Genomic DNA, 27,381 nt, shown 5'->3' on the forward strand with positions numbered 1-27,381 from the left:
CTTCTTTTTTAAATGTTTATTTATTTTTGAGAGAGACAGAGTATGAGCAGGGGAGGGGCAGAGAGAGAAGAAAACAGAGGATCTGAAGCGGGTTCTGTGATGACAGCAGAGTGGAGCTCGAACTTATGAACTGTGAGATCATGACCTGAGCCGAAGTCAGAAGCTTATTAACTCACTGAGCCACACAGGTGCCCCACCCCCCTCTACTTGCACACATAGCAAGAAGGTAGACACTTATAAGCCAGAAGAGGGAGGGGGCACTCACCAGAACTTGAATCTGCTAGCACTTAGACCCTGGACTTCCCAGTATCCAGAACTGTGAGAAATAAATGTCTGTTGTTTAAGCTTCTCGTCTATGGTATTTTGTTATAGCAGCCTGAGCCACAGAAAGTACCAGATAAAAGGCACCTATTATTTGAAAACTGAGCAGCCCCTCCCTTGCCCCGTCCTTATGAAGCATGCACAGAGAGCCGCAAAGCAACTGTCACTTATGAGCCCTTGACTTTAATGTGAGAGTTAAAATGTCTAGCAGCTTCTGAAGACCAACCTAAAAGCCCAAACTCGAGTAGTCAAGTAGATACAAGATGGGTCATCACAAGAGGAACAAATGTAGCTGACAGCAAGTTGGGTCTTCCTGACACTCCTTGCAGACAGGAACATGGAGAACAAGGAAAGGGGCAATGTTCTCCTCAGTCTACCTCAAAGTCTCAGGAATTAGAGGTCAATTATGAAATTAGAGGGGCATTCAAGGACCCATCAGCCCACGATATGTGAACATTTGGGGTTCACAACACCTTTTGGGTCACCTGGGGGGATTATTAGCACAGGTCAAGGAATGGTGACTGGGGAACATGCTCTAGCAATAGGCAGTTCAAGAATCGCTGGTATCAGAAAGTCTTCCCCATCCTCTGGTAGCCCGGAACACTACATAAATTGCTGTTGCATTTTAAGATGTATATTAATGTCACCCTCAAATTCTGTTAGATAGTGAAGCCTGCCCAAATCGCCTCACTGGCACTTTAATCCACTACTGAAACTCATTAATGAATATGTCAAAGTCAGGCTCTCCCCAGCATCACCCTGGGCTATCATCACAGAACACTTTCACAATTCACGTCTGCTTGATGACAAGGAGCATTCTCCAGCCTCCTTTGATGACCAAGCCAATATTTGTGACAATGTTTCTTGAATTGAGACTGCAGATGTCCCAAAAGGATTTCCTTCCCAGAGTGGGGAGAAGACTGGGATGGTAGATGGCCAGCCAGGAGGCCAGGACTCCTAAAATGCCTGCCTGATGCCACCCTGTGGCTGTGAAGAATGCATCCCACCTGGCCAGAACAGACTTGCAAAAGCCATTTCTACAGATGTACTCTCAAGCCTCTTGGGAACCTTTGGACGACAGGGTCTTTTGTTCATTCACTCAAGAAACAGACAAAAGAAAATCCAAGTTTAGAACTTGGAGGTTCCTGGAACTCTCACCTACCCGGTGTCTTTTTGTACTACCTTCACATCAGAATGACCTGAGTTAAACACCCAACCATCCTGACCCTGAGCAAGAGGCTCAAGAGCGGCCTATTTCTGTGGACTTTTCCAGTGTGGAAGGCAAGTTCAATAACAGAGCAAAGACCCTAGAGTAGGCAGAAAGACAGGCTCTGCTCATCCTACCTGTACCATTTAAGAAGTGATTCTAGTATGGTGAAGGGTGGGAAGGTCTTTCCATTAAGTCACTAGTGATTTTAAAAACAAGTTGCATTTTCCAAACATGGTCATCTTTCCTTCTTTCTCTCTCCAGGCTCCACAAATCCCATCTCCCCTCTCATTAGTACAGCTGCAGCTCGTGAGGGCTTTACCTGCTATAGCCTCCATGTTGCTGTAAGAAGGTGCTATTTGCTTCAAAATAGCTTTGCAACCCATGCAAACCAGAGAACAGAGACTCAGGAGAAGGGAAAGGAGGAGAAACATGTCATAGGGAAAACAACAGCTAAAAGAATTAGAGGTGAAACCCCAATGGAAAAGGGTTCCTTCACTTCAACCACCTGCTGCTCAGTGTCTACTGCGTAGATGGCAAGCTACTGGAGGGCAGGAACTGCGTGTGCCGCTTCCTTGAATCTACCCCCCAACCATGCCCAAATTCTTAGCCCTGCGATTTCCTGCTTTCCACATAGTAGGAGCTAAAGTAAGCGTAATGTGGAGCGCCTGGGTGGCTTAGTTGGTTAAGCATCAAACTTCTGCTCAGGTCATGATCTCGCAGTTTGTGAGTTCAAACCCCACATCAGGCTCTGTGTTGACAGCTCAGAGACTGGAGCTGGCTTTGAATTCTGTGTCTCCCTCCCTCTCTGCTCCTTCCCTGCTGTGCTCTGTCTCTCTTTCTCTCTCAAAAATAAATAAACATTGAAAAAAATAAAGTAAGTGTAATGTTCAGCTGTTCAAGCGAAACAGACACAAATACCTATTGTGACAAACAAGCAGTTATTCCTGAGTGTTCACATTGCTTGTTAAAAACATACATTTGGGGTGCCAGGGTGGCTCAGTTGGCTAAGCACCTGACGTTGGCTCAGGTCATGATCTCACAGTTCGTGAGATGGAGCCCCACATCAGGCTCTGTGCTGATAGCACAGAGCTTGCCTGGGATTCTCCCTCTCTGCCCCTCACCTGCTCATGTGCACTCTCTCTCGCTCTCTCTCTCTCTCTCGTAAAATAAATAAACATTTAAAAACATTTAAAAATGTTTTTTTAAATGTTTATTTTACTAGGGAGAGACAGCATATGACCAGGTGAGTAAGCACTGTAGTACGTCAGCGATGAACCACGGGAATCTACCCCCAAAGCCCCCCAGAGTGCACTGTATATACTGTATGTTAGCCAATTTGACAATAACCTATATTTAAAAATACATGTATATAACTTTCAAGTACTAAAAAAACCCCCAAAACCCATACATTTCCCAAATCCAGTGAATCCAAGTCTATAAAAGAGGGGGACTAGGTATCTGTATTTTTATTAGCATGCCAGCAGATTCCTATCACCAAGTTTGGGAAATGCTGAAAAAAGCCACACTCTGTGGTCAGAACAACCAGGTTCAAATTCCAGTTTTGGAACTTCTTGGCTATATAACTGGAGTCTCAGTTTTCACACCTGTAAAATGAGAATAATGTGTACTTTGTAGCATTATTTAAAGGATTTAATCCCAATTTAAAGAGAATAACAAAGGCCCAAATGCACAGATGTTCCCTAAATGTTAGTTTGCCTTCATCCTAAAGACACTAGGGAACTAGTGAAAGCTTCTGAGTAGCTTATGTCCAGATCGTTGCTTTTAGCTTTGACCCCCTCTGCAACAACCAGTCAAATGGGTGCCCCAGCCTTTTCTGTAACACCTCCAGTAACAAAAGATCAAATTTACTATCCCCGGAAGCAGTCCATTCCATTTTCAGACAGTTTTAATCATTAGCTCTTTCTTCCTTCTGTTGAGCTGAGATCTGCCTTGGGTGACAGAACAAATCTAATCCCTTTTCCACATGACAGGGTGATGCAATTAACTTAGATAAGGAAATTGAGGAGCAGTAGGTGTGGAGGGGGGTTCAATTTTGAACACACTGCTTGTTTGAGACACTGTGGGAGCGCAGCTTCATGCACATGCCCAGCAAGTAGTTGATATGCAGGTCTGGAGTTCACTAAAAAGATCAGGGATGTCATTTATACAACAACAGGATCTGAAGCTGTGAAAATAAATGACATTGCCATTTAGGGGGCAGAGCTAATGAAAGGTACTGAGGAATGGTTAGCAAGACAGAAAGAGAGCCTTTAAAGAAGCAAGTAGGTAATTTGTGGGAACAAATGTGGTGAAGAGGTCACACCAATGGCAGAGAATCAGTGAATCAGTCATTGAATGTGATGACTAAGAGGTCACCGTGGATCCCTGACGGAGCTGAGCTTCTGCTCCTCCGGAGCCTTCCGGACTTGCTTGGAACCACACCACCATGCTGAAAAGCAGATGCACACTTCCTTTCCTACCGAAAGAGAGGTGATTTGAAGACATAGCAGGAGTAGGTACAGAGGACTCCAACATTTCCCAACATGGATTTAAGATGGACTTCTCCAAATAAGGCTCCCATGCTCCTATCCTTTGGCAAAACACTGCCTAGTGCAGACCCTCCTGGAGATGAATCACAGTAAAAGACTCTGTTTTCCTCTTTTCACATGGCATTGGCCCAACTTACTGAACCACTGATTTTGCACACAATACTTAACATCTTGTGGAACTAGTGTTTCTTGGCACATAATTCAGCAAATGTGGTAAACAGAAGAGAGATAACAGTTTAAGGGACTACTAGTATCAAGGGAATGTTTTTCTTTTCTTTTTAAGAATGGAAGAAACTTGAATACATACTGAACAATAGGGACGAAGTACAGCATGGAAGGCCAAACAGGCATGAAACAGCACAGAACAAGCCAGGCTCTGGTAGAGAGGTTAGCTTAGTGAAAGACCTCTGCTCACTGTTTTAGCCATAAAATATCATTTCCCTTGATTAATTCTAGTGATCACAAATGTTCATTGTTCTAAACAGTACTTACTCTCCTCAGAGGACACTGATGTTATCTAGATAAGGTTAGGGGCAGATGATATAAACTGTATAAACTGATTTGCTAGAAACAGAGTGCAGTCTCCACCCTCCTCCCCAGAGTTAGACATGATGTATCTCTTCCCCAGGTCAGAGAAGGCTGTTCTAAGTCTTTTAGGTGTTCCAGGTCAGGAGCTAATGCCCCAATCCCCCTACCCAGGCAGGGAGAGCTCTAGTACAGGATAGGTGGAGAGAGGAAATCTAAAAATAAAGCTCTCTGAAGAAACTGTCTTGCCTAAAGAGCAGCTTCCCACGCACCCTGGAGTGCCACATCTGCGGGGGCTGGCAGCACGGGAACGGAACAATCCTGACCAAGTCACATAAGTATTACCCTCTTGCTGGGGGCAATACCACATTTCTGATTCCCCCGTCAGTGCCACAGCATCTAGGCTGCAGACCCAGAGCAGGGGCTTAGTGACAAAAAACAGAAGACTGAAAAGATCATCAGTGACTGGCCCAGCCTTCCTCCAGCTCTCCTCCCTTCACAGCAGGAGGTGAGCACGGCAAATGTGAAGAAAGCTGCTCTCAACAACCAGTGAAGTTGAGGGTTCATTTTTTAAAAAGAACCATGAAGGGTTCTAGTGGGCTTCAGACTCAAAGCTGGGCTCCCTTGGCTCGGCTCTTTGCAGTAGTGTCAGGGACTACCAACTGAGGGAAAAGAACATCAAGCACCATGACAAGAACTGCAATTAGCATTTATATCCACTGGCTAGCATCGAGTCAAACCCCAAAGACAGACCAGTTGTCCCACTGCCAGGCAATCAGCAAATGTAGCCTTCCTTCCTAACCTCCCCCAGCATGTATCAGAGGCCACCAGAAAAGTTCAACCCAAGAGTTTAATACAAGTCCACACCTAAGCATTAAACACACACACACACACACACACACACACGACTATCTCTGGCTCAGGGGAGGAATCCCACCACCTCTTACTCTAAGGATTTTAACCTTGGAGAGATACAATATGTACTTGCACCACACTGTTTGGAGTTTTGCCAAGAAGCTTGGACAGGAAGAAGAAAACTATCCCTAATTCTAACGAGGAGTCCATAGTGTTCATTTAGCAGTCCAACTCCCCAAGAGGTTTGTACTTTGACCTGACAAAGTATCATAATGGGCCTCAAGGGTCAACAGCTCAACCTTGGGCAGTATCTCAGAATAGCTTTCAGCAGCAATACACTCAATGCTATATATCCGTTCCCTCTACCCACCCTTCCTGGGAACCATACACCATTGCATCCCATGTCCCATGATTCAGATACAGCAGACCAGCACAGCAGGGAGCAAGAAAACACCATTAAAAAAAAAGAGACCCTGGGGCACCTGGGTGGCTCAGTCGGTTAAGTGTCTGACTTTGTCTCAGGTCATGATCTCGTGGTTTGTGAGTTTGAGCCCCGAGTCAGGCTCTGTGTTGACAGCTCAGAGCCTGGAGCCTGCTTCAGATTCTCTCTCTCTCTCTCTCTCTCTCTCTCTCTCTCTCTCAAAAATAAAGACATTAAAAAAAAAAGACCCAGAAGCAGCAACCTGTCAGTTTTTGGTCTCCTGTAAAAGACCTTCGACCAGAATAGAGTGATAGCTGATATGCTCAGATACAAATCCTGATGTCTACTATGCATATGTGGAAGGGAGGGAATGCCAAGCTTTCTCCTCAAATCACAGAATGCAAGCAAAGGACTCTGAACATTTGAGTGCTATTTGAATACTGACTAGCAATAATCACTCAATAGTCTTTTACAATTAGAGCAAAGTGAAAGTTTCTCATACTGAGTCATTCATGAGCAAAGAGGAAGAAGCCAGTTCGTAAAAGGGAGAAACACTGACCATAAAGTACACAACCTGAGCATACAGTACACAATGTTGCTTTAGTACTGGGAGTACACACTCCCTACCCCACTAGTTAAACAGGAAGGGCTGTGTTGGCACAGAGCTCCCCTCGTGCAGCACAAGGCCTGGTGCTCAGAAGTGTGACTTACCTGACATACAAAGACCTCTTCTCACTTGTTCGGAGGGACCCAGACCCAGAGCTCATGCTGCTGTTCATCATTTGTTCTCGCAAGTCATGTATCTTCGATTCAAAGCGACTGTACTCTGTCAGGGAGACAAGGGAACAGACAGGAAAAGAATGAACCCAAGAAACCGCACCAAGTCTGTGTGACAGTGGCTAAAGAGCCAGGAGGACACTTGACTTCAAAGCAGCCACAGCCAACAGTCAGTCTCTGCTTTGATAAGTAGAGTCCTTCCTCCAAGCACAGACTTCTTTCCAGCCCCCAACTAAGAGAAAGAAGAAACACACCTGAAAAAGGAATAACATTTAGACATATCAAATGGAAAAAGCTTTTATCTGCCTTGAAATCTCATGTATCATTAAAAAAAAAAACAACAACACACAACAACAACTGGAAAGCGCTCCAGTGCAGCCTTCATAAATCTTTGGAGCAGGGCACTAAGGCCCAAGGATAGCAGATGGGAAAGGAGACTTTCCCAAAAAGTGGATTGCAGAGAACAGATGGCCCTGAGACACAGGGTGGAGGGGCTGGGAAGGACCTGAGGCCATTAGATCATTGTTAGGCAAGGGAGATGACTGGTTTCCAGATGACTTTGTTTTTGGAGGTTGGGGGGGGGGGGGGTGGAGATTGAACTCATGACACAAAGGTAAAAACAAACAAACCTCACAATCAGATAAGAAAATCTTCCCTTTTAACAAACAGGGTCTTTGGTTTCAGTAACAAACATTAAAACAGAAATTCTCCCAAACCAAGAAATCTGCTGTCACCTCTCTCCTCCAAAATCATCTAGTCCGTGAGGTTGTAAGTCCATATGCCCAGCTTTATAGGCCACTAATACCATCACAACAGCCTCGAAACAGCCTTATCACTCTGGAAAGGCAACTACAGATTTACACCGAACTTAAGAAAACCTGATGGAGGAAAGCTCCCTAACCGTACAATTATTTTAAGAGGCTTTTTTATAGGGATGCTTTGCTGTGACATTCTCCTAGTACATTTAAAATATGATATTCACCGGGGCGCCTGGGTGGCTCAGTCGGTTAAGCATCCGACTTCGGCTCAGGTCACAATCTCGCGGTCCGTGAGTTCGAGCCCCGCGTCAGGCTCTGGGCTGACAGCTCAGAGCCTGGAGCCTGCTTCAGATTCTGTGTCTCCCTCTCGTTCTGACCCTCCCCCATTCATGCTCTGTCTCTCTCTGTCTCAAAAATAAATAAAACATTAAAAAAATTTTTTTTTTAAAAAATATGATATTCACCTTTTTATTCCCCCTACCCAACACATACACAGTATTTTTTCAGGTCTGTACTGGCTGCATAAAATGGGATATATCTAAAGCACAGGCTGTGAAAATGGTAGAAAATAGGCATACCTCATTATGACAAGATGATTTCAAAGGAAAACAGAACTGATAGTTGGGGTTGAAGGTTGTGGAACTGTTTTAAAAAACCAAACATATTTCCAGGAAAAAAGAATTCCACAAAAGCATTTTCATGCACCATAGAGGGCTGGCAAGAAGCATCCCCATCTAGTCTGTATGACTCTACAGGCAGAAAACAAAACACCTGTTCCAACACCTGACACTCCCCTTCCCTCAGCAAAGCAACCTGACCTTCAGCCGGCTATAAAGGGAAATGCTAAAAAGCCTTAAGAGGATGGAAGGAGTTCTAATTCACACAGATCCTCACCAAAGTTTCTTTTTGTTCACTCTGGTACCAATGAAGCCAACCCGCTAAATCCATGCCATTTAGCCATTTCTTCATTCATCACACACGGGTGTTAATGGTGATTTGTCCTCATTACCTACTCCAGTCCCTGAAATCCTGCAGGAAGCAGTTAAGTCACTGACTCACTCATTAAGTGTTGGGGGAAAAAGACAGCAGCTGGACAATGTCCCCGATCTGAGGGTTACAAGGCAACACATCAATATCAATGAGGCGTCGCAATCTAAATGCAGAGGGTGGTGACCAATCTGTCATAGAAACCCTGGACTGCCCAAGAGTGCAAGTGCAGCAGCGGGGCCGTCTACCTCTCTGCCTGCCTGGGGAACTGGCCCTACTCCAGAGCTCAGCCCTCCACCCTGGCCCTCTAGTTGGCTCCTTTCTGGTCGTCCTCCTCACTCAGTCCTCCTCACCCGCTAGGAGGAGAACTTGGTGAGACAAAGAGATTTCTGACCAGGCAGCTCTTTCTTGGGGAAGATAAAGTAGAAGGCAGAAATGTGAATTGAACCCAGAAAAAATAGATAACAAATCTTTTTTTAATGTTTATTTATTTTTGAGAGCGAGAGAGCACACAAGCAGGGGAGGGGCAGAGAGAGAGGGGGAGACATAGAATCCAGAGCTGGCTCCAGGCTCTGAGCTGTCAGCACAGAGCCTGATGTAGGGCTCAAACTCATGAACCGTGAGATCATGACCTGAGCTGAAGTCGGACGCTTAACCAACTGAGCCACCCACGCACCCCAAAAATATATATCAAATCTATCCGTAAGCCATTCTTCCCCCATCTCACAACTTGTTTATGTATTCCCTTCTTTGGAATTGACTTGCCTGCTGAACTCCAACTTAGTAGCAGGTCATTGCAGTTGCTTAGTAACTATGTTTCTTTAAAAATCCTTTAAAAAACAACCACCAAACCACTATTTCCTCAGAGCTCCTAATAGGAGGTTGATAATGCTGGGCCAGAGGGCCCACTTAAAATAGACTACAGAAAGAGAACAAGGCTGTTGCTTTAAGGGATCCACTTTCTGTTTTCTATGTGCTACTAAGCTTTCAAGTCTATTAAATTGTGTTTTATTCATTTTTTTTCCCATTCAGATGAACCCTTAGACTTCCAGCCTACCCATCAGTCTCTGGCTTTTATTTGTAGAATTACCTAATGTCCACCAAGCACAAAGTAGCCTCTGAATAAATGATTGTTGGGTAAATGAGGAGCAAATTAGAAAACTGTGCCCAAGTTGGTGCTTCTGTTCTCAAACTAATAAACCTAATGGTTTATTTAACTGATGGCTGCCAGTTTCACTGAGGGCTTGGAAAGGTAGTTAAGAAGTACTCCCATTTACTTTTATTCCCAAGGTTAACTGGGGGGAGCAATTGGGGTGTATGGTTTTTAAACACCCTTTTGTGATGTTAATAACCCACAGTGGGCATCTGATTAACAGACTTTGTGTATAAGAAAGAAAAAAATAATTCTAACAAAAAAAAACCCATTTAGAATAGTCTTAAGATAGATAGTACCTCATCTTAATATTAGAAGCATCATTTTCTAAGGACAAAAGCTCCACTTAAAAAACATCTGAATTCTCAGATTCTGTGTCTCCCTGTCTCTCTGACCCTCTCCTGTTCATGCTCTGTCTCTCTCTGTCTCAAAAATAAATAAATGATAAAAAAATTAAAAAAACCCCAAAACATCTGAATTCTGAAACCTCACAGTTTGTCAAGGTCCCTCCTCCCCTCTTCCACTTATAACTAATGAAGCCATTGCTGGAAGGCATCTCTTAGGCTGAAGTCACTGCCTAGTCACTGCCCACCGGACCAGCCTCCAACCCAAAGGTCCCCACTTCAAATAGGCTACTTTAAAGAACCAACACTTATTACTTAACTCTCAAGTCTACTAAACTGTGTTTTATTCATTTTTCCCATTCAGATGAACCCAATCATTTGTGACCCACAAAGATATCCACAGTGAGTCATCACTCCCTTGTTCCCTTTGCTAATCATGGAGAGAGAAATGAGGGGGTGGGGGCACAATCAGACGTCATTCCCTGAAACAGGGTTTCTCACTGACCACCTGGGATGCCTCTGAAAGATCAGGATTTTGGATCCAACCCCAGACGCACTGACTCAGAATCTATTCAGCAGGCCCATGAATCTGCATTTTCACCAAACATCAAGGCGATTCTGATGTCCAGTTAAGTTTGAAACTGCTGGTCTTGGCTTACAAAATTGAGTTTTGTTTTGTTAGTTTAGGGAAAAGATAAGGTAGCTATCCTGCACTGTGTATGAAAAGGAAGATAGGGCAAGAGGGCTGGAAAATTCTCAAAAAAAATGGCAATACAATTGCAAATCCCACGGGAAAGGAAAGTGCTAGAGGCCTCTGTCCAATATGCCTGCAAAGAAAGCTGATGAGTTTTACACTTTTTTATAATAGTAGCACATGATTTTTAAGAATCTAACTTTTTCCTTTAGACATTCCTATATCACTACCCCACCCCACTACCCAAAAGTAACCAGTTAGTATTTCTAGCATGTATCCTTCTCAACTTACTTCCCTGTATATATTATTTATATACATATATTCACAACTCATACAGATTCCCATAAATCAACTTTTTTTCATCCTCTAATAAGTCATGGAAACCCATCCATGTCACTACATAGAGATCTATATCATTCTTTTTAATAGTGCAGAGTATTTCATATTATAGATAGAGCATAATTTATTCAGTCATATCCAAACTGATGTGCATTTAAATTGTTTACAATTTTTTACATTTATTTTTATTTTTTATTTGAGAGAGCGTGTGCGTGTGTAAGCATGCATCAGGAGAGGAGAGAGGCAGAGGGGGAGAGAGAGAATCTTAAGCAGGCTCCATACTGAGTGCGGAGCCCAACATGGGGCTTGATCCCATGACCCTGGGATCATGACCTGAGCCAACCAGGTGCCCATAAATTGTTTACAATTTTTAATATTACCCCCAACGCTGCACTGTATATTTGAGCATTTCTATAGAATAGATTTCTCAAAGTAAAACTGCAGGGTCAAATTATATGCACACAAAAACATTTGACTGGCACTACCAAACTGAACCCCAACCTTCTGAAACGTTTATGACTGGAAGTGAGGATAAATTGCTATTCTAAAGCTTCCAGCAGCTTTTCTGTTTCTGAAGAAGTAGAGGCAGAACCTACCTTTGAGGATAGATTGATCTTTTTTGTGTGGGGAAAAACACTTCAATGAGACTTTTGGTTTGGCAAAAATAAAGGCAAGATTGTATTCTGGAATGGACATGGACAAAGACAAAGGGGAATCTCATATTTTCTCCCTGCATAATCACAGAAAAGATCAGCCTCCTGTGGGTGGAGCTGCTAATTCAAAAGGCTTGTGCTACCACCTATATGATGCTCTACATGCACTCTGGAAATACTTACCTCTAGACTTGACCACTGTGCTTCCCCTACTTGATAACCTCCCTGTTACTATAAGCAACACCCCCTTTCCCCTGCACACAACCAGTGTTTCCTCAAGTACTGATGATGTTTGCTCCTAATTGTTTCCTCAATCCACCTCTTTCTAAATTTCACTGTTCTTGCCTTACTGTTGATTTTGCCTCTTCATTTTCTCTTGATTATCCTGAGTGATAGAAAGAAGCTATTCAAAGATTTTAAACAGATGACATGATCAGGGGTGTGTGTGTATCACATTGGCTATTGTGGGGAGACAAAGTGTGGTGCCTCACATGTAGATTTAAGTTTCTTAACAGCAAAGGACCATGCTTTCTCTTTTTCTCTAGTTCCTACAGCCCCTAGTATAAGTAACCCCTGCTCAAAAATGTCCAGCTTTGGAAAGCTCTCTGTTCGTTCATTATTAGACTAGACAACAGTATTCAGGAGAAAATTCTTGGGTTAAGAGCCATCTCTTTTGCCAGCTGGTCCTAATTTTGGTGTCTAAAACAACACAAAAAAATGATGGATTTCTTCTTCATAATAGTAGTATGAAGGAATAGTTTAAAGAAGGCCAAAGAGCTGGGAAAGCCTAGAGCAGGTTCCAAGAATACTGAATAAGCCTGAATAGAAGGTAGAGTATGAACAGGGGAAGGTGGGCGGCCAGATTGTAAGAGTTTGAGATAAGAATTTTTTTTTTAAGTGTGTGAAAGGCATGGATGGATTTTATTTATTACCCTATATCTACAATTTAATTTGAGGTAAATAAAATATAAGCAACACATAAAAATGCCTATTTCTGCTACCATGTAATATAATTCTCCATCGTGAATATTGTGATAAAGCTAGTGAAAACTCTATGCCATCACGTACTCTAGTTTCTTATAGCTGGTATTTTACAACTCTCATTGTCCGTGAAATCCCAACACACGTAAGATTCTCCCATGAAGGGTGCAGGACTATCAGAGGGCGCAGAATCAGCTCGTGGACCCCTCCCTCCCCACACTGGAGCCTCAGTGTTACAAGTCGAGATCTAAAGTAGCGAAGGCAATGGAAATGCGTGGGGCCTGACTAGATAAGACTTTTCTTACTAGGTTAGGGGAACCACTGTCAAGTGTTTAAATAGGGACGTGATAACAATCAGAACTAGGTTTGGGGGAAGATTATTCTGGGAATGTAATATAGAATGGAGGACAGAGAGAAATAACAGAGACCAGAAACCTCTTCTAATAGAGACAATGACCTGAAAGGCCTGACACAGCAGGGGGCAATTGAGAATACAAAGAAGGAACAAGAATCAAGAAATATGTTGGAACTAAAACAGATAAAATTTGATATCTGATTGAAGGAATGGATCAAAGGGTTCTGAGTTTTTCCCTGAAAGACCAGGAAAAAGTACAATAACATCAGCCATAATAAAGAATAGTCATCATGGCCTCAAAATCAGCTATCCCTTCTCCAGGCTAAATATTGTTACTTCTGTAAGTATTCTTCATCTAACATGGTTTCCAGACCCTGTACTATTTCTCCCTTTTAAAATCCAGTACCCAGAATTTGTGATGTCATTTCCTTTACAAAATTATAAGCTCCTTGATGTGGTTTTTGTTTCCTTCTCAAAGTTTGGCAATCGGCACCCTTGTTGAGTCAACAAACTTTTATTGAATGTGTTAACTCATGATAAAGATCTGACAGGACAAACCCGGACACTAATTCTCAGTTCTGGCTCCTCGGGAACTAAGGTAAGAAAAAGTACAAAACTTTCTCCTTCCACCCACCCAAAAATGCTAAAAACTGGCCAACAAAACCACAAAGCATTTATGCAAAACTCTGACATGTCAGAGGTTTCAAGATCTACTTAATAGCCTAATAAACCATCAAAGGGGATTGAAACTGCAATTTTCACTAATATGAACTAGACACACATCCAAGCCTCCAAATCCATCTCCCCTCTAAGACTTTGCTCTCAAATCCATCTGCTTTCCTAATGACAAAATTGTCCTCAGAATAAAAAATGACATTTGTCACTAATTCAGAAAAGCTGAAAGGGGCTCAGTTTCTCAACCCACAGAACATTTATTTGGGCCTATTTGATTATGGGTAGGAAAATGTTGTAGAGATAGGAAACAAATGGTACCAACAAAGGGTGCTTATTCTGCGTGTGGTATAGACTACCAATTATTTGAATGACGATAGAAAAGGGAAATGGTACAAAATAAAATAAAAGCCATGCCTATCAAATGTGGAAATGACAACAAAGCTGGGGAGACAACTGGATGACAGACTTTAGACACACGGACTGTGACAGGTAGCAACAGTAGGAAGACACACAAAAAAGAAATGTAACTTCCTGACCTTGAGTCCCCACACAAATACTAGGCAGGGAAGACAGGGCTGAATAACAGCATGTATATTGATTAGCTAGAAACTCCAAATAAGTTGATAGCTGCCCAAAGGCTCATTTATTCTTACAGAAGTACAGATGTTCAAATCTCAAACTCACACAGCTCTTGTTTGCCATTAGCTGAGCTGCCATGAGCTCAAGGGAATCACCCATTGTGAAAATGTACAGAACTGTGGTGGAAATGAAACAACCACCTCATGAGAGTCACAGATTTTGATGAGTATGAATGGTATGTTAGGTTTCTACAGTTGCCTTTGGAGTGCAAACCCTCAGGACTGTTTGAATTACAAGCATCTGTCTCAACAATATAGCTCATGTTTTCCAAAGAAATGGATGGAGCTGAAAGTAAAATAAGTCCATCAGGAAGATATCTGTCATTATGCAGGTAAGTATATGAGTAGCCAAACAGCATGTTTCTACAATCACAAACTGGTCTCTAGAAAAATAATATGAAGCCTATTGCTTGGGTTAGTTTTTATTTTTTTCATTTTGATTTTGTTTTTAGTTATTTGAAAGAAAGGGAGAGAGAGAGTGAATGAGGGGAAGGGGGGTGGGGGAGAGAGAGAATCCCAAGCAGGCTCTGCACTGTTGGCGCAGAGCTCGATGCGAGGCTTGAACTCACGAACTGTGAGATCATGACCTGAGCCAAAACCAAGAGCTGGACGCTTAACCAACTAAGCCACCCAGGTGCCTCTACTTGGGTTAAGTTTTTAATTATGGGGTCTACTAATTAAAGAATCTAAGACCTCTAAAACTAGTCAATTCCTCAGGTCCCTTCTATTTTTGACATAATTATGATTTTATGACCAAGACAATGAGGTCTATAAGGAATCAAACCTAGGATGAGTCTAATTTAATTTCTAAATATGATCTATAAGAAGGAAATCTTCACATCTGCAAATAATCCTAAATTCTCTGGGTCAAAAATAATACCAAATCAATGGGTAGAAATTGCAAAAAAATTTTTTTTCTTAAGGCTATGTGAGAGGCAGAAAAGTGGCAAAGAGGCCTCAATATGAGCAAATATTGCTTGAAGGAAAATAATTTCTGCTCTACTTTTAGAACGGGCTCAGAACTATGACTAACCCAGAACAGACACCTCAGTGTCATTGTTCTCGTCCCTGCACTGCCACAGTGTGCTTCCTCAGCCATACACACACATAGCCAGGGTTCTGGATAGCATCCTGATACTGGAAATGAAATAGAAAACAAGACATGCCAGATTAGCATGCCATGAAAGATTCCAGTTTATCCCTATATAGAGACTGGTTGTCTCTGTCCCCCAAAGAGCTTACTGAGGATGCAGGAAGAGCTACTGAGTGAAAGTGCTATAGTATATAAAGGTTTCATGACATTCAGCCACCTGGTCTGAAATGAGTAGAGTGAAAAATGCTTTGATCTCACATCAAGCTAAGAAAAAGTTATTCACAGAACCTTGCCATTGGTCCTTATCACCTATCCCAGGTGACCCAGCAGACTGGGGTAAAAGCCTCAAATAGGGCCTTTTCTCTATTTCAAAGGAACTTCATGTAGTATATTCAACTGCAAGATTAACAAAGCCTTTAGCTCCTTTACCCATAAGTCAAATTGTATGTAAGAACCACCCCAAGACAAAAACCTCATCCAGAAAACATGAGAATGAAGTCAGAATATACCTTCCCCTGCTCTCAAGGTAGTGGGTAATCTCATCCTCAACAATCTTTCCCACATAACAGAGATGCTACAACATGGTGACTGAAACACAACATTTTATGACTAAGCTTGCTAACCTGAGTTAATGTTAGCAGATTTCTACATTTTACCAGGTCAACTGAGAATCTAGAGTCAAATGTTCTTCAGAGTAGTCACTCTGACAGGATCACAAATCCACTGGTAATCTTTATTGGGGTATCAACTGATTTTCTGGGTCAAGTTTCTGTAGAAGGAACCCAGAAAATGGGACCTAGAGAAAGCCTCTTCCTGTTAATGTGGTCATCTGTGGCCACTTTTCAGTAACTGATAATTCCAGAGTAAAATATTACAGAAGAGAATAAGAAACCCAAAATCCAAATTGCGTGTGTGTGTGTGAAATAAAAGATTAAAGTGGGACTTCAAAACAGTAGGGAAATGATGTTTTATTTATATGTAATAAATGCTACTGAGGAGCGCCCAGGTGGCTCAGTCGGTTGAGTGTCCAACTTCAGCTCAGGTCATGATCTCTCAGTCTGTGAGTTCGAGCCCCACGTCGGACTCTGTGCGGACAGCTCAGAGCCTGGAGCCTGCTTCCGATTCTGTGTGTGTCTCTCTCTGTCCCTCCCCGACTCACACTCTCTGTGTCTCTCTCAAAAAAAAAAATAAATAAATATCAAAAAAAAAACCACTACTGACATAACTCATTAAACATTTGGAGCAAAAATAAGGTACTATCCTGCCTTACATCATAAATAAACTCTAGGCAGGTTAAGGTTTTAAATGCAAAAACAAAAACATTAAATAACTAGAAGAAAACAAAGGTGAATATTTATTTTCTGTCAGGATAGGGAAGGCCCTTTTAACCTACAGGTAGACACTAAATGCATAAAAGACAACAGTGATAGGTTTGACTACATAAAAACATAAAATATCTACACATCAAACTAAAAAGGCAAACTACAAACTGGGAAAAATCTTTGTAATATACATGACCAAGAATTATTATTCTAACTACATTTAAGCTTTTACACATTCATAAGTACTGATGGGGGTGTCTGGGTGGCTCAGTTGGTTAAGAGTCCAACCTCGGCTCAGGTCATGATCTCATTGTTCATGGGTTCGAGCCCTACATCAGGCCCTGCGCTGACAGCTCAGAGCCTGGAGCCTGCTTCAGATTCTGTGCCTCCCTCTCTCTCTGTTCCTCCCCCACTTACGCTCTGTCTCTCTCTCTTTTTCTCAAAAATAAATAAAACATTAAAAAAAATGTTTAAGTACTGAATACACCTCAGCAGAGAAATGGGAAAAAGGTGTGAACAGGCAATTCACACACACACAAAATGACCAATGAACATATACATACACACACACACACACACACACACACACAACACACACACACATTCAATTCTATTATTAAAAAAAGAAATAGGGGTGCCTGGGTGGCTCAGTTGGTTAAGTGTCCAACTTTGGCTCAGGGCATGATCTTGTGGTTTGTGAGTTTGAGCTCTACATTGGGCTCTGTGCTGACAGCTCAGAGCCTGGAGCCTGCTTCAGATTCTGTGTCTTGCTCTTTCTCTGCCCCCCCCCTTCTCTCTCTCTCTCTCTCTCTCTCTCTCTCTCTCTCTCTGTCAAAAATAAACATTTAAAAAAGATATAAAACTGCACTATACATGATAAAGTAAAATTAAAATATAAGTTAAATAACATTTTTTACCTATCAAATTTGCAGAAATTTAAAATAATACTCCATGTTAGCAAGATCTCAAACTACACACTCTTTATACTGTTGGTGGAGGTGGAGCCTAATTTGGCAAAATATATCAAAAGTCTTTTTTTTATTATTTATTTTAGAGAGGGAGAGAGCTCAAGTGGGTGAGAGGAACAGAGGGAGGAAGGAAGAGAGAGAGGGAAGGAAGAGAGAGAGAATCTCAAGGAGACTCCATGCTCAGTGCAGAGCCCAATGTGTGGCTCGATCCCACAACCCTGGGATCATGACCTGAACTAAAATCAAGAGTTGGATGCTCAACCAACTGAGCCACCCAGGTGCCCCTCTATCAAAGGTCATAAACATGTTCATACCCTTTGGACCAATAATGCCGCACAAAGGAATTCATTCTGAAGAAGCAATACCAGATTCACAAAAGTCTCATACAAGGACATCCATCAGTGCTATTTATAAGATAAAACTTGGCAACAACTAATGTCCACCAAAGGGAATGGTTACAGGAATTATGGCAATACATGAAGAAATATTACTTAACTAGTAAAAACCATTTTAGTAAGATACTCATGACATTAAGTTAAAAGAAAGGATACAAAACTGTCTAAATTCAATGATTCCAGTCTTGAAAGAGATTCATACATATTATATGATACATAAAAGTTTGGAAGGAAATAACACCAAACATATAGCCACAAATACACAGACATAAACTGGTTATTTCTGGAGGTAGTTTTACAGGTGATTTGAATTTTTTTTTTTTACTTTGTATTTTGCTATATTTTCCAATTTTCTATAAATCTGAATGCCATAGTTTTTTTTAATTTTTTTTAATGTTTATTTATTTTTGAGAGAGACAGAGACACAGTGTGAGTGGGGTAAGGACAGAAAGAGAGGGAGACACAGAATCTGAAGCAGGCTCCAGGCTCTGAGCTGTCAGCACAGAGCCCAATGCGGGGCTCGAACTCATGAACAGCAAGATCATGACCTGAGCCAAAGTCAGAAGCTTGACTGACTGAGCCACCCAGTGTCCCCCAAAATGCAATACTTTTATATCCAGGAAAATATGAATATAATTTGAGGACGGTGGGGAGGCAGACTGAATAGGACAGGCCCAAGGACAAAGTCAGGATGCACAAATGTATTAGAAACTCCCCTCCACACTGCTCCTGGCTCATTCATCATTTTCCTCTGGGATTGATCATTTAACCAGTTGCAGACAAATCCCCTTACACATATTATCACCTCACATCTTATTCAAAAATGGACCAAAAAAGTGTTGCCAATTCCTTGCCAAAACCTAGATATACCACATCTACCCTATTTCCCTGATCTACCAGTCCCACAACCCTGTCCCATGAAGGCAATCTGGCCCGTCTGACATGACTTGTTCGAACCTGGTAAACCAATACCAGTTCTTGTGCTTACTATTTCTGAGTGTTTACAAAATAACACTTGATAATCTAGTCTGGAATTTAACCCAAGATTTGCAACATTCTTCCTCCTTTTTGAAAATCTGAAGAACATGTATGTAAACCAGACCCTTAATGTATTTAAATAAAATTTATTATTATATTTACATAAAATATATTAATTTTCGGGGCGCCTGGGTGGCGCAGTCGGTTAAGCGTCCGACTTCAGCCAGGTCACGATCTCGCGGTCCGTGAGTTCGAGCCCCGCGTCAGGCTCTGTGCTGACAGCTCGGAGCCTGGAGCCTGTTTCCGATTCTGTGTCTCCCTCTGTCTCTGCCCCTCCCCCGTTCATGCTCTGTCTCTCTCTGTCCCAAAAATAAATAAAAAAACGTTGAAAAAAAATATATATATTAATTTTCTTCTTTTGGTCTATTCAAATTTTTATCATTAATTTCATCAAGTGGAAAAACTCCCAAATCTTTAGGGCTCTTGTTTTTTTTTAAAGATATCTAAATTCAATGAAAAGTAAACAAAGGTCCATTTCAAAACAATGAAATCCTCATTACAGAAAAGAAGAGGGGAAGACAAAACCCTTATTAAAGCAAGACTGTTATTAGCTCAAGACTTTGTGATTCAATAACAGTCTAGGTACAAACAGAACTGTAAATTGAATTTTCAACTCAATTCCATTTATCTAACACAAAATTTGAGTTAGAAGAAACATTAGAGATCATTTTGCACAGTCCCCTCATTTTAAAGATCAGAAAATTGAGGCCCAAAGAGGTTGACTAGCATAAGATCATTCAGCTAACTTAATGTCAGAACTAGAATCCAGGGCCCTGGCTCTCCTCCTCCAAGATGATTCCCATAGAATTTAATGACCGTGTGTGTGTGTGTGTGTGTGTATGTGTGTGTGTGTGTATGACATATATAGCATATAAATATATATATTAGCATATATATGCACACATAAAAATAGATTTATATATGTACACATATACATATATTCTTAACATAAGGGAGCAAAAACTGTATTTTTTAATTTCAGTGACAATGACAAGCCCAAGTTATTCTACTTCTCCTACTTCTCTAAAACAAGGAAACAATTTCCCTATTACAGAATATAAGGCTAAACCTTTAAAGAAATCAACAGTGTAAGTAACACAGTCAAGATTTCAACAAGCAGAATGCCTAACTAGCTCAGTCAGTAGAGCATGTGACTCTTGATCTCAGGGTTATGGGTCTGAGCCACATGTTGCGTACAGAGATTACTTAAAAAAAACTTAAAAAAAAAAGATTTCGACAAGCAATACACTGAATTAAAAGGATTATCTTTAATTTTTAAATTGTTTTTAAGTTTATTTTTTTTTTAGCGTTTATTTATTTTTTGAGACAGAGAGAGACAAAGCATGAACGGGGGAGGGTCAGAGAGAGGGAGACACAGAATCTGAAACAGGCTCCAGGCTCTGAGCTGTTAGCACAGAGCCCGACGCAGGGCTCGAACTCACGGACCGTGAGATCATGACCTGGGCCGAAGTCGGCCACTTAACCGACTGAGCCACCCAGGCGCCCCTAAGTTTCTTTACTTTTGAGAGACGAGAGACAGAGCATGAAGAGGGGAGGGGCTGAGGGAGAGGGAAACACAGAATCTGAAGCAGGCTTCAGGCTCTGCACTGTCAACACAGAGCCCAACGGTGGGGGGTAGGGAAGGCTCAAACTCACGAACTGTGAGATCATGACCTGAGCCTAAATCGGAGGCTTAACCAACTGAGCCACCCAGGCATCCCAGGAAATCTTTAATTTTTTTAATGTTTCTTTATTTTTGAGAGAGATACAGAAAGTAAGCAGGGGAGGGGCAGAGAGAGAGGGAGACAGAGAATCCAAAGCAGGCTCCAGGTCTAAGCTATCAGCACAGAGCCCAAGGCAGGGCTCAAATCCATGAACCACGAGATCATGACCTGAGCCGAATTCCAACACTTAACTGACTGAGCCACTCAGGCACCCCTAAAAGAAAATCTTAAAAAGCTATAACTAAATAAGAATTCATTCTCATTACTATATATTATTGTAATCATTCTACAGTATCAGTAAAACTGATGTTTTATAAGATTTTGTCTCAAACCATCAAACAAGGCCAAGAAAGCATCTGTCTAGCTAAGTGCAGAATGCTTTGCCACCTCTAGTTACCATGTCCCTGGGCTACATGGAATACAGAAAACCCCAGCATAAACACACATATCTGTATATATAAAGTTCAGCCCAGGAGGCAAAACTGGAAAGAAAGCTAACATTTTTTCTCTTCTAAGGTTACATACAGGGTAGGCCTAAAAGGGTGCAGCCACTTTGGGAAAAAGTTTGGCAGTTCCTCCAAAATATTAAATGTTAAGTTACCTTATGACCCAGCAATTCCATTCCTAGGTGTGTATGTATACGTGTGTGTGTGTGTGTGTGTGTGTGTGTGTGTGTGTGTGTGTATCTTCAAGAGAACTGAAACTATGACCACACAAAAATTTGTCCATGAATGTTCACAGCAGTAATAGTCAAAGGGCAGAAACAACTCAATTGTCCATCCTGATGATGAATACATAAACAAAATGGGATAAAGCCATAGGGTGGAATATTATTCATCCATGAAAAGGAATTAAATACTGACACATGCTACAACAGGGATGAACCTTGAAAACATTATGCTAAATGAAAGAAGCCAGACACAAAAGACCACATGTGGTATGACTTCATTTATATGAATCAGCCAGAAAAGGTAACTTTATAGAAACAGAAAGTAGAATAGTGGTTGCCTAGGGCTAGGGGAGGGGAGAAGTTGGAGGAAATGGGGAGTGACTGCTAATGGGACAGGGCTCCTTCTTGGGGTGAGGAAAATGTTCTAAATGTGATTGTGGTGGCAGGTGCACCACTCTGAACATTCCAAAAAACACTGAACTGTATGCTTTAACTGGGTGAATTGTAGGGCATGTGAATAAGCTGTTTTGTTTTTAGGTAGGCCCTATCACTTTTATCGGGTCAGCATTCCTAGCTAAAATTATCTACACCCAAGACTTCAGCCCCTCCAGCACACAGTGATAAGAGTGAAACATAGTCCCTTACCCTCCTGGTTCCCTCTAATCACCTGAGTAATAACATAGTTGGCCCGCTCTGGTCTTGAGTCAATTTGGAAACAGGGTGAGAATCAAATCAGGGGCTCAAGCAAAAGCAAAAATGAATGGCAAACAACAAGCATGCGAAAAGATGCTCCATGTCACTAGCCACTGGGGAAATGCAAATGAAAACCCCAAGATATTACTTCAAACGCACCAGGATGGCTAGAATCAAAAAGACTACCACTAACAAGCATTGGTGAGGATGTGGAGAAAGTGGAACCCTCACTCTGCTGGTGGGAATGTGAGGTGCTGTAGTTGCTATGGAGAACAACCCAGCCATTCCTCAAAAGGCTAAACATAGAGTTGCCATATGATCCAGAAAGTATACATACCCAAAAGAAATGAAAACACATGTCCCTGCAAAAATTTGCATGTGGATGCTCATAGAGCATTATTCATAATAGCCCCAAGGTGGAAACAACCCAATTATGTCAGATGATGAAAGGATAAACAAAATGTGTTGTATGCATATAATAGAATATTATTCAGCCATAAACAGAAATGAAGTACTGATATATGCTACAACATGGATGAAACTTGAAAACAGTTTTAAGTGAAAGTAGCCAGTCATAAAAGACCATATATTATGTGAACCCATGTATATGAAATGTCCAGAATAGGTAAATCCATAAGAGATGGGAAGTAGATTACTGGTTGCCTAGTACTAGGGGAGATGGGGACATGGTTACAGCTAAAGGGTATAGTTTTCCTTCTAGGTTGGTGAAAATGTTCCAAAATTGATTGTGGTGATGGCTGCAGAACTCTGTGAATATTCCAAACACTACTGAATTGCAACCTTAAATGAGTGAACAGTAGGGTCATAAAAAAAGGAATGATAAATACGACTCCATTTCACTTGAACAAATAAGAAATGCCTACTTACTGAATTAATATTCTTAAACCTGCACACATTTGCTATCATAGTCAAAGTAAACCAGCTCCCACCTTTTTGTTCCTCCCGGGTTCCCCCACAATACCATTTTGTAGCAGACTTCCTGAGCCCACTTGCCTTTTTTAGGAGCCTGTAGGTCTCCCTCAGGCCTCCAGCGGCTGGTCTACTCCCTGGTTACTTCTTCCTTTGGTGCAGGAGTTTGGGGCCATCAGGACTAAAAAGCTGACATTTGCTAGTTGGTTTTACTCCATTTGTTAACAGCTTCTGGCACCTAAAGAGTCTCAGAGCAGTACCTTCTGCTGTGTCCCGATGTATCTGGGTAGAAAGGTGGGCTCACAGCTTCTCTGCTGTGATGGGAGGTAGTTGTGGCCTAGAGGCTAAAGCCCTGAACCTGAAGTTCTCAGGAAATCTGACTTGGAACTTTGATTCTGCCCTTTACTGGCTGTGTGACCTTGAGCAAGTCACTCAACCTCTCTGACCCTCACCTTCCTCATTTGTACAATGGGGATGATACCACCTATCCCGCAGGGATATCCTGAAGATTGATATTTACAAAGCCATCTGGAACACAGACATACTCACTAATTCAGTACCACAAAACATGGGACAGGCTGTAGACTAAGTGGTGGGGACACAAACATGAATGCAAAAGGAGCTGCCTTTAAATTGTTCGGTGCAGAAATGCTGTTAACAGGACTTCATTTTCTGCCTTCCCTACATTAGCCTTCTTTCAGGATAGCAGAAGGAGTTTCAAAAGTTTAATTCTTTGCCTTGATAAACTTTCACCTCTGTGCTCTCAAGAGAGATCACACTGATAGGGCAGCAGCTATGTTTACATCTTTCATTCTCAAACAAGGGGAGATGGGATGGTTACTTAAATGTTATGGGAAAAACACTCCTTTTATGCCTTCAAGTCCTTATCACCACTAATCCTTAACTCTTTCAGGCCTTACCTGCAGGCATTTCCAAGATGAAAGTGTGCTTACTCAGCATTTTAAAGTTAAGTATGGAAAACTCATTCTCACTCCCTTACCCCCAGCCTGTCCAGATTTACATGCCAGGTGGAAAGACTGGTCGCAAAAGATCAATTCCCAGTTTAGCTACCTTAGTGACGAATTTCTGGCTCACCTCCTGATTTGGGGCTCAGGGTTTACTCTAAAAACAAAAGGGCTTTCCAGAAAAATACTAGCTCAGCTTATAAATAGAGGCTGACATAAAGTAACTAGGGGGGGAAATGTAGGAGATAGTTTCTAAATTAAAATGTTAGTACACGAAGCCCATCCTTCCCTTGGTGGAGCAATTTCACAAATCACAGAAAAATATTTTTCATTTTAGAATAGATTGGGAGAGAGCCTTTGCCAAAAGCCAGTTGTCTAAATTTTCAATTTGAATTTTAAGCAGGATTATACGTGCCCAAGAACATCATGCTATTTTTAGCTAATAGGTAGGATTGCTGTGTCCACAACAGTTTAGAGAAATCAAGAGTGAAACTATTAAATAGCATCTCTCACTGTGGCATCTTATAATTTAGCATTTCTATTCCTATTTTAATATTTTCCAAAGCTTCATCATAAAAATACACGTAAAGCACCCATGCTAGGCACAATATGGAATTAAAATAGATAGACATGGTTTCATATCTTCATTATAGGTTTAACCCACACTGAACAAACCAGATACATGAAAGAACCTCAGGGTTAAAACATTCCCATCAAGGTGCCATCCAGCCCCTAAGTGCTGAGGGGAGATACACTAGGAAGCAATTGTCCTACCTACACTTACCACCCTTCCAATGCTTAAACACTCTCTGTTTTAAAAGGAGAGGGGTAATGAACATGTTCTAAAATACACTGAAATCCATTGAATTGTATACCTAAATGGGTGCACTGTATGGTATATGAATTTTATTTCATTTAAGATATTAAAAAAAGAAAAATTATTCTTACTCTGTTCCAATTAGTCAAAGCTATTTTTTATGTTTTATTCATTTTTGAAAGCACACAAGCAGGGAAGGGGCAGAGAGGGCGGAGGATCCCAGGTGGGCTCTGCGCTGACAAGCCACGAACCTGATATGAGGCTTGAACTCATGACCTGAGCCGAGGTCGGACGCTCAATTGACTGAGCCACCCAGGCACTCAAAGCTATTGTTTAAGCTCTCATGTTAAATGTATCTAAAGGCTGCACTGGCTTGGCAATGGAACTCAGTGGCCACTATGGAGCTCACTCTAATCTACCCCTGCCCATACATCTTTCTTTCCCTCAGTCTTTCCCTAGTCTCTCTTCTTTATTCCCCCAGTTCCTTTCCTGTTGTTCCTCCACTCCAACTAGGTCTTGGGTCCTCTCAGGTATTCCCAGGCACAGTTTGTCCTAACTGGTGGACCTCCAAATTAAACCGACTGCTGACCACCAACCACCCCCTCCACCCCGCAACATTCCCTTCATGACCTTAGGCAAGTCATGTCCTTGCTCTCCTGTTCCGGTTTGCACAAAGACGAGTTGGACTACTACACAAACCTTTCCAGCTCCCACATTCTATGTGAAAATAATACAAATAATGAACACCTATTTGGTCCATAACATGCAAAGTCTTTGCCATTTTAGCCAACAAACATATAGTTGGATTATTCATTTTGTAAATGGCCATGTGATACAATCTCCCAAAGAACAGTATTTAATATGTTCATAAAGTGATCAACATGGAATCTTTATTTTTTAAAGCTATCACTTTATCAAAGAAGATTCAGAGCCCAATGCGGAATGTTTCATAGTCCCTCTGGACCTGTCTCTAATGGTCCATTTTTGAACAGGACACAACAAAAAAAAGCTTTTGCATGTTGGGCCCCTGCTGGGTTTACCAAACCAAAGAAATAAATAAATAAATAAGGTAGCAGAGCCTTAACAACAGTGGTTCGACTAAATCCTAAGAAAGGCTTTGTTTAGCAAGTGGCAGAGAGACCTAACATAGGACAGCACCTCAACATACATTATAAACTCTCAGAAATATGCGCAGAGAGCAATAAACACTGGCAGGAATGAATCCTTTTACCATGGACAACTTGCAGCTTTTTATGCAAACCAGTTACATCCTCCCAACAAAACTCATAGAAATATGTAGTCACCAGTTTCCAACACACTACCACCAGACAAATTCACAGTATTGTTTCCATGTGCCCAACATCACAGAGCAGAACCGAAAGAAATGCATCAATTTCTCCTATACACACGCGCGCGCGCACACACACACACACACACAAATATGCAAGAGAAACCATTTTCTTTGCAGAACCTACCGTTATCTAAGTTATGGGCATGAACTGATAAATACTAGTTGCTAATAAAACTCAGATGGATAGCTCTCCACTGAGAAGCAAAGAGCACACGCAGAAACAAAAAGAAAAAACAAAACAATAACCCTAAGGTGTGTTTCTTGTCATTAACCGACCACCAAACATGGAGAGAAATGACTCAAAGTGACCGTTTGCATCCCTCTTTCCCATTACCTCAGACTTACAAGTTCTCCTGTTAGCTACCTCCCACACTTCTGCCCCCACCAAAAAAAGCCTAGAGCAGAAGGTGGCAGCCCCTCTCTTCTTCCCCTTCGGGCCCTCGGCTGGAGGCACTGAAGGAGAGTGGGGGGGCGGGGGAGGGGGGAAAGGACAAAGGTAGGCGCTTTCGATCTCTTAACAGCTTTGCGCCTGGGCTCCCGGCCTCTCCCCTTCTTATCACGGAACCGTAGCACCTGCCCGAGAGAGGTCCCTTCCTCCACCTCAGTAACCGGCTCAAGGGGCTTAGGTGTCCAAGGAGCCTGGGCGCTGCAGCCCTAAGGGACAAAGGCCGGGCTTACCAAGAGGAGGGGGAGGCGAAAGAAGTCGGGAGCAGGATGAAAACCCTTGCAAACAAAAGCGGAGGTGGGGGTGGGGTCCTGAGACTACCAAACCAATCTCGGGTGTTCCCAGAGGTAGCCAGGTTTGGCGGATTAATGCGCGTGGGGGAGGGGGACAGAAAATTCCTCTGAGGAAAGGGGACTAGGGAGCTGTGGGGACGCGGAGGCCGAGGGGAGAGCAGAGGTCCTGGGACGAAAAGGGGTACAGTTCGTGAGTGAAGAGAGGTGATGGCCAGGAGGTGAAGGCCAGACAGGGCCCAGTGGCGGGAGAGCGGGCGCTCAGTCCCGGGCGGCGCTCCCCTGGGGCCGAGAGGGGGGCTCTCGGAGTAGGGGGGGACTCCAAAGCTGCGTGCCACACGGGGCTGCGGGCGTGCGGCAAAGGGATTCCGGGAAGAGCGCAGAGTTGGGGGCGCAGTGTCGGAAAAGAGAGAGTTTGAGAACAGAACCGTAGAGAGGCTGGGGG

General features: G+C 42.2%; 1 protein-coding gene across 7 annotated transcripts in view; it reads right to left on the reverse strand.

Moving 5' to 3' along the window:
* Window positions 1-27,381, reverse strand: part of DLG3 (discs large MAGUK scaffold protein 3) — a 57,860-nt gene that overhangs the window by 20,510 nt on the left and 9,969 nt on the right. For all 7 annotated transcript variants that reach the window (XM_081792943.1, XM_081792944.1, XM_081792942.1 and 4 more), the window contains one exon: window positions 6,593-6,707. In XM_081792943.1, coding sequence (XP_081649069.1) covers window positions 6,593-6,707 — 115 coding nt within the window. The remainder of the gene's footprint in view (window positions 1-6,592; window positions 6,708-27,381) is intronic.

The sequence above is a fragment of the Panthera onca genome, chromosome X, assembly GCF_046562875.1.
Source record: "Panthera onca isolate mPanOnc1 chromosome X, mPanOnc1 haplotype 2, whole genome shotgun sequence".
Classification (NCBI taxonomy): domain Eukaryota; kingdom Metazoa; phylum Chordata; class Mammalia; order Carnivora; family Felidae; genus Panthera; species Panthera onca.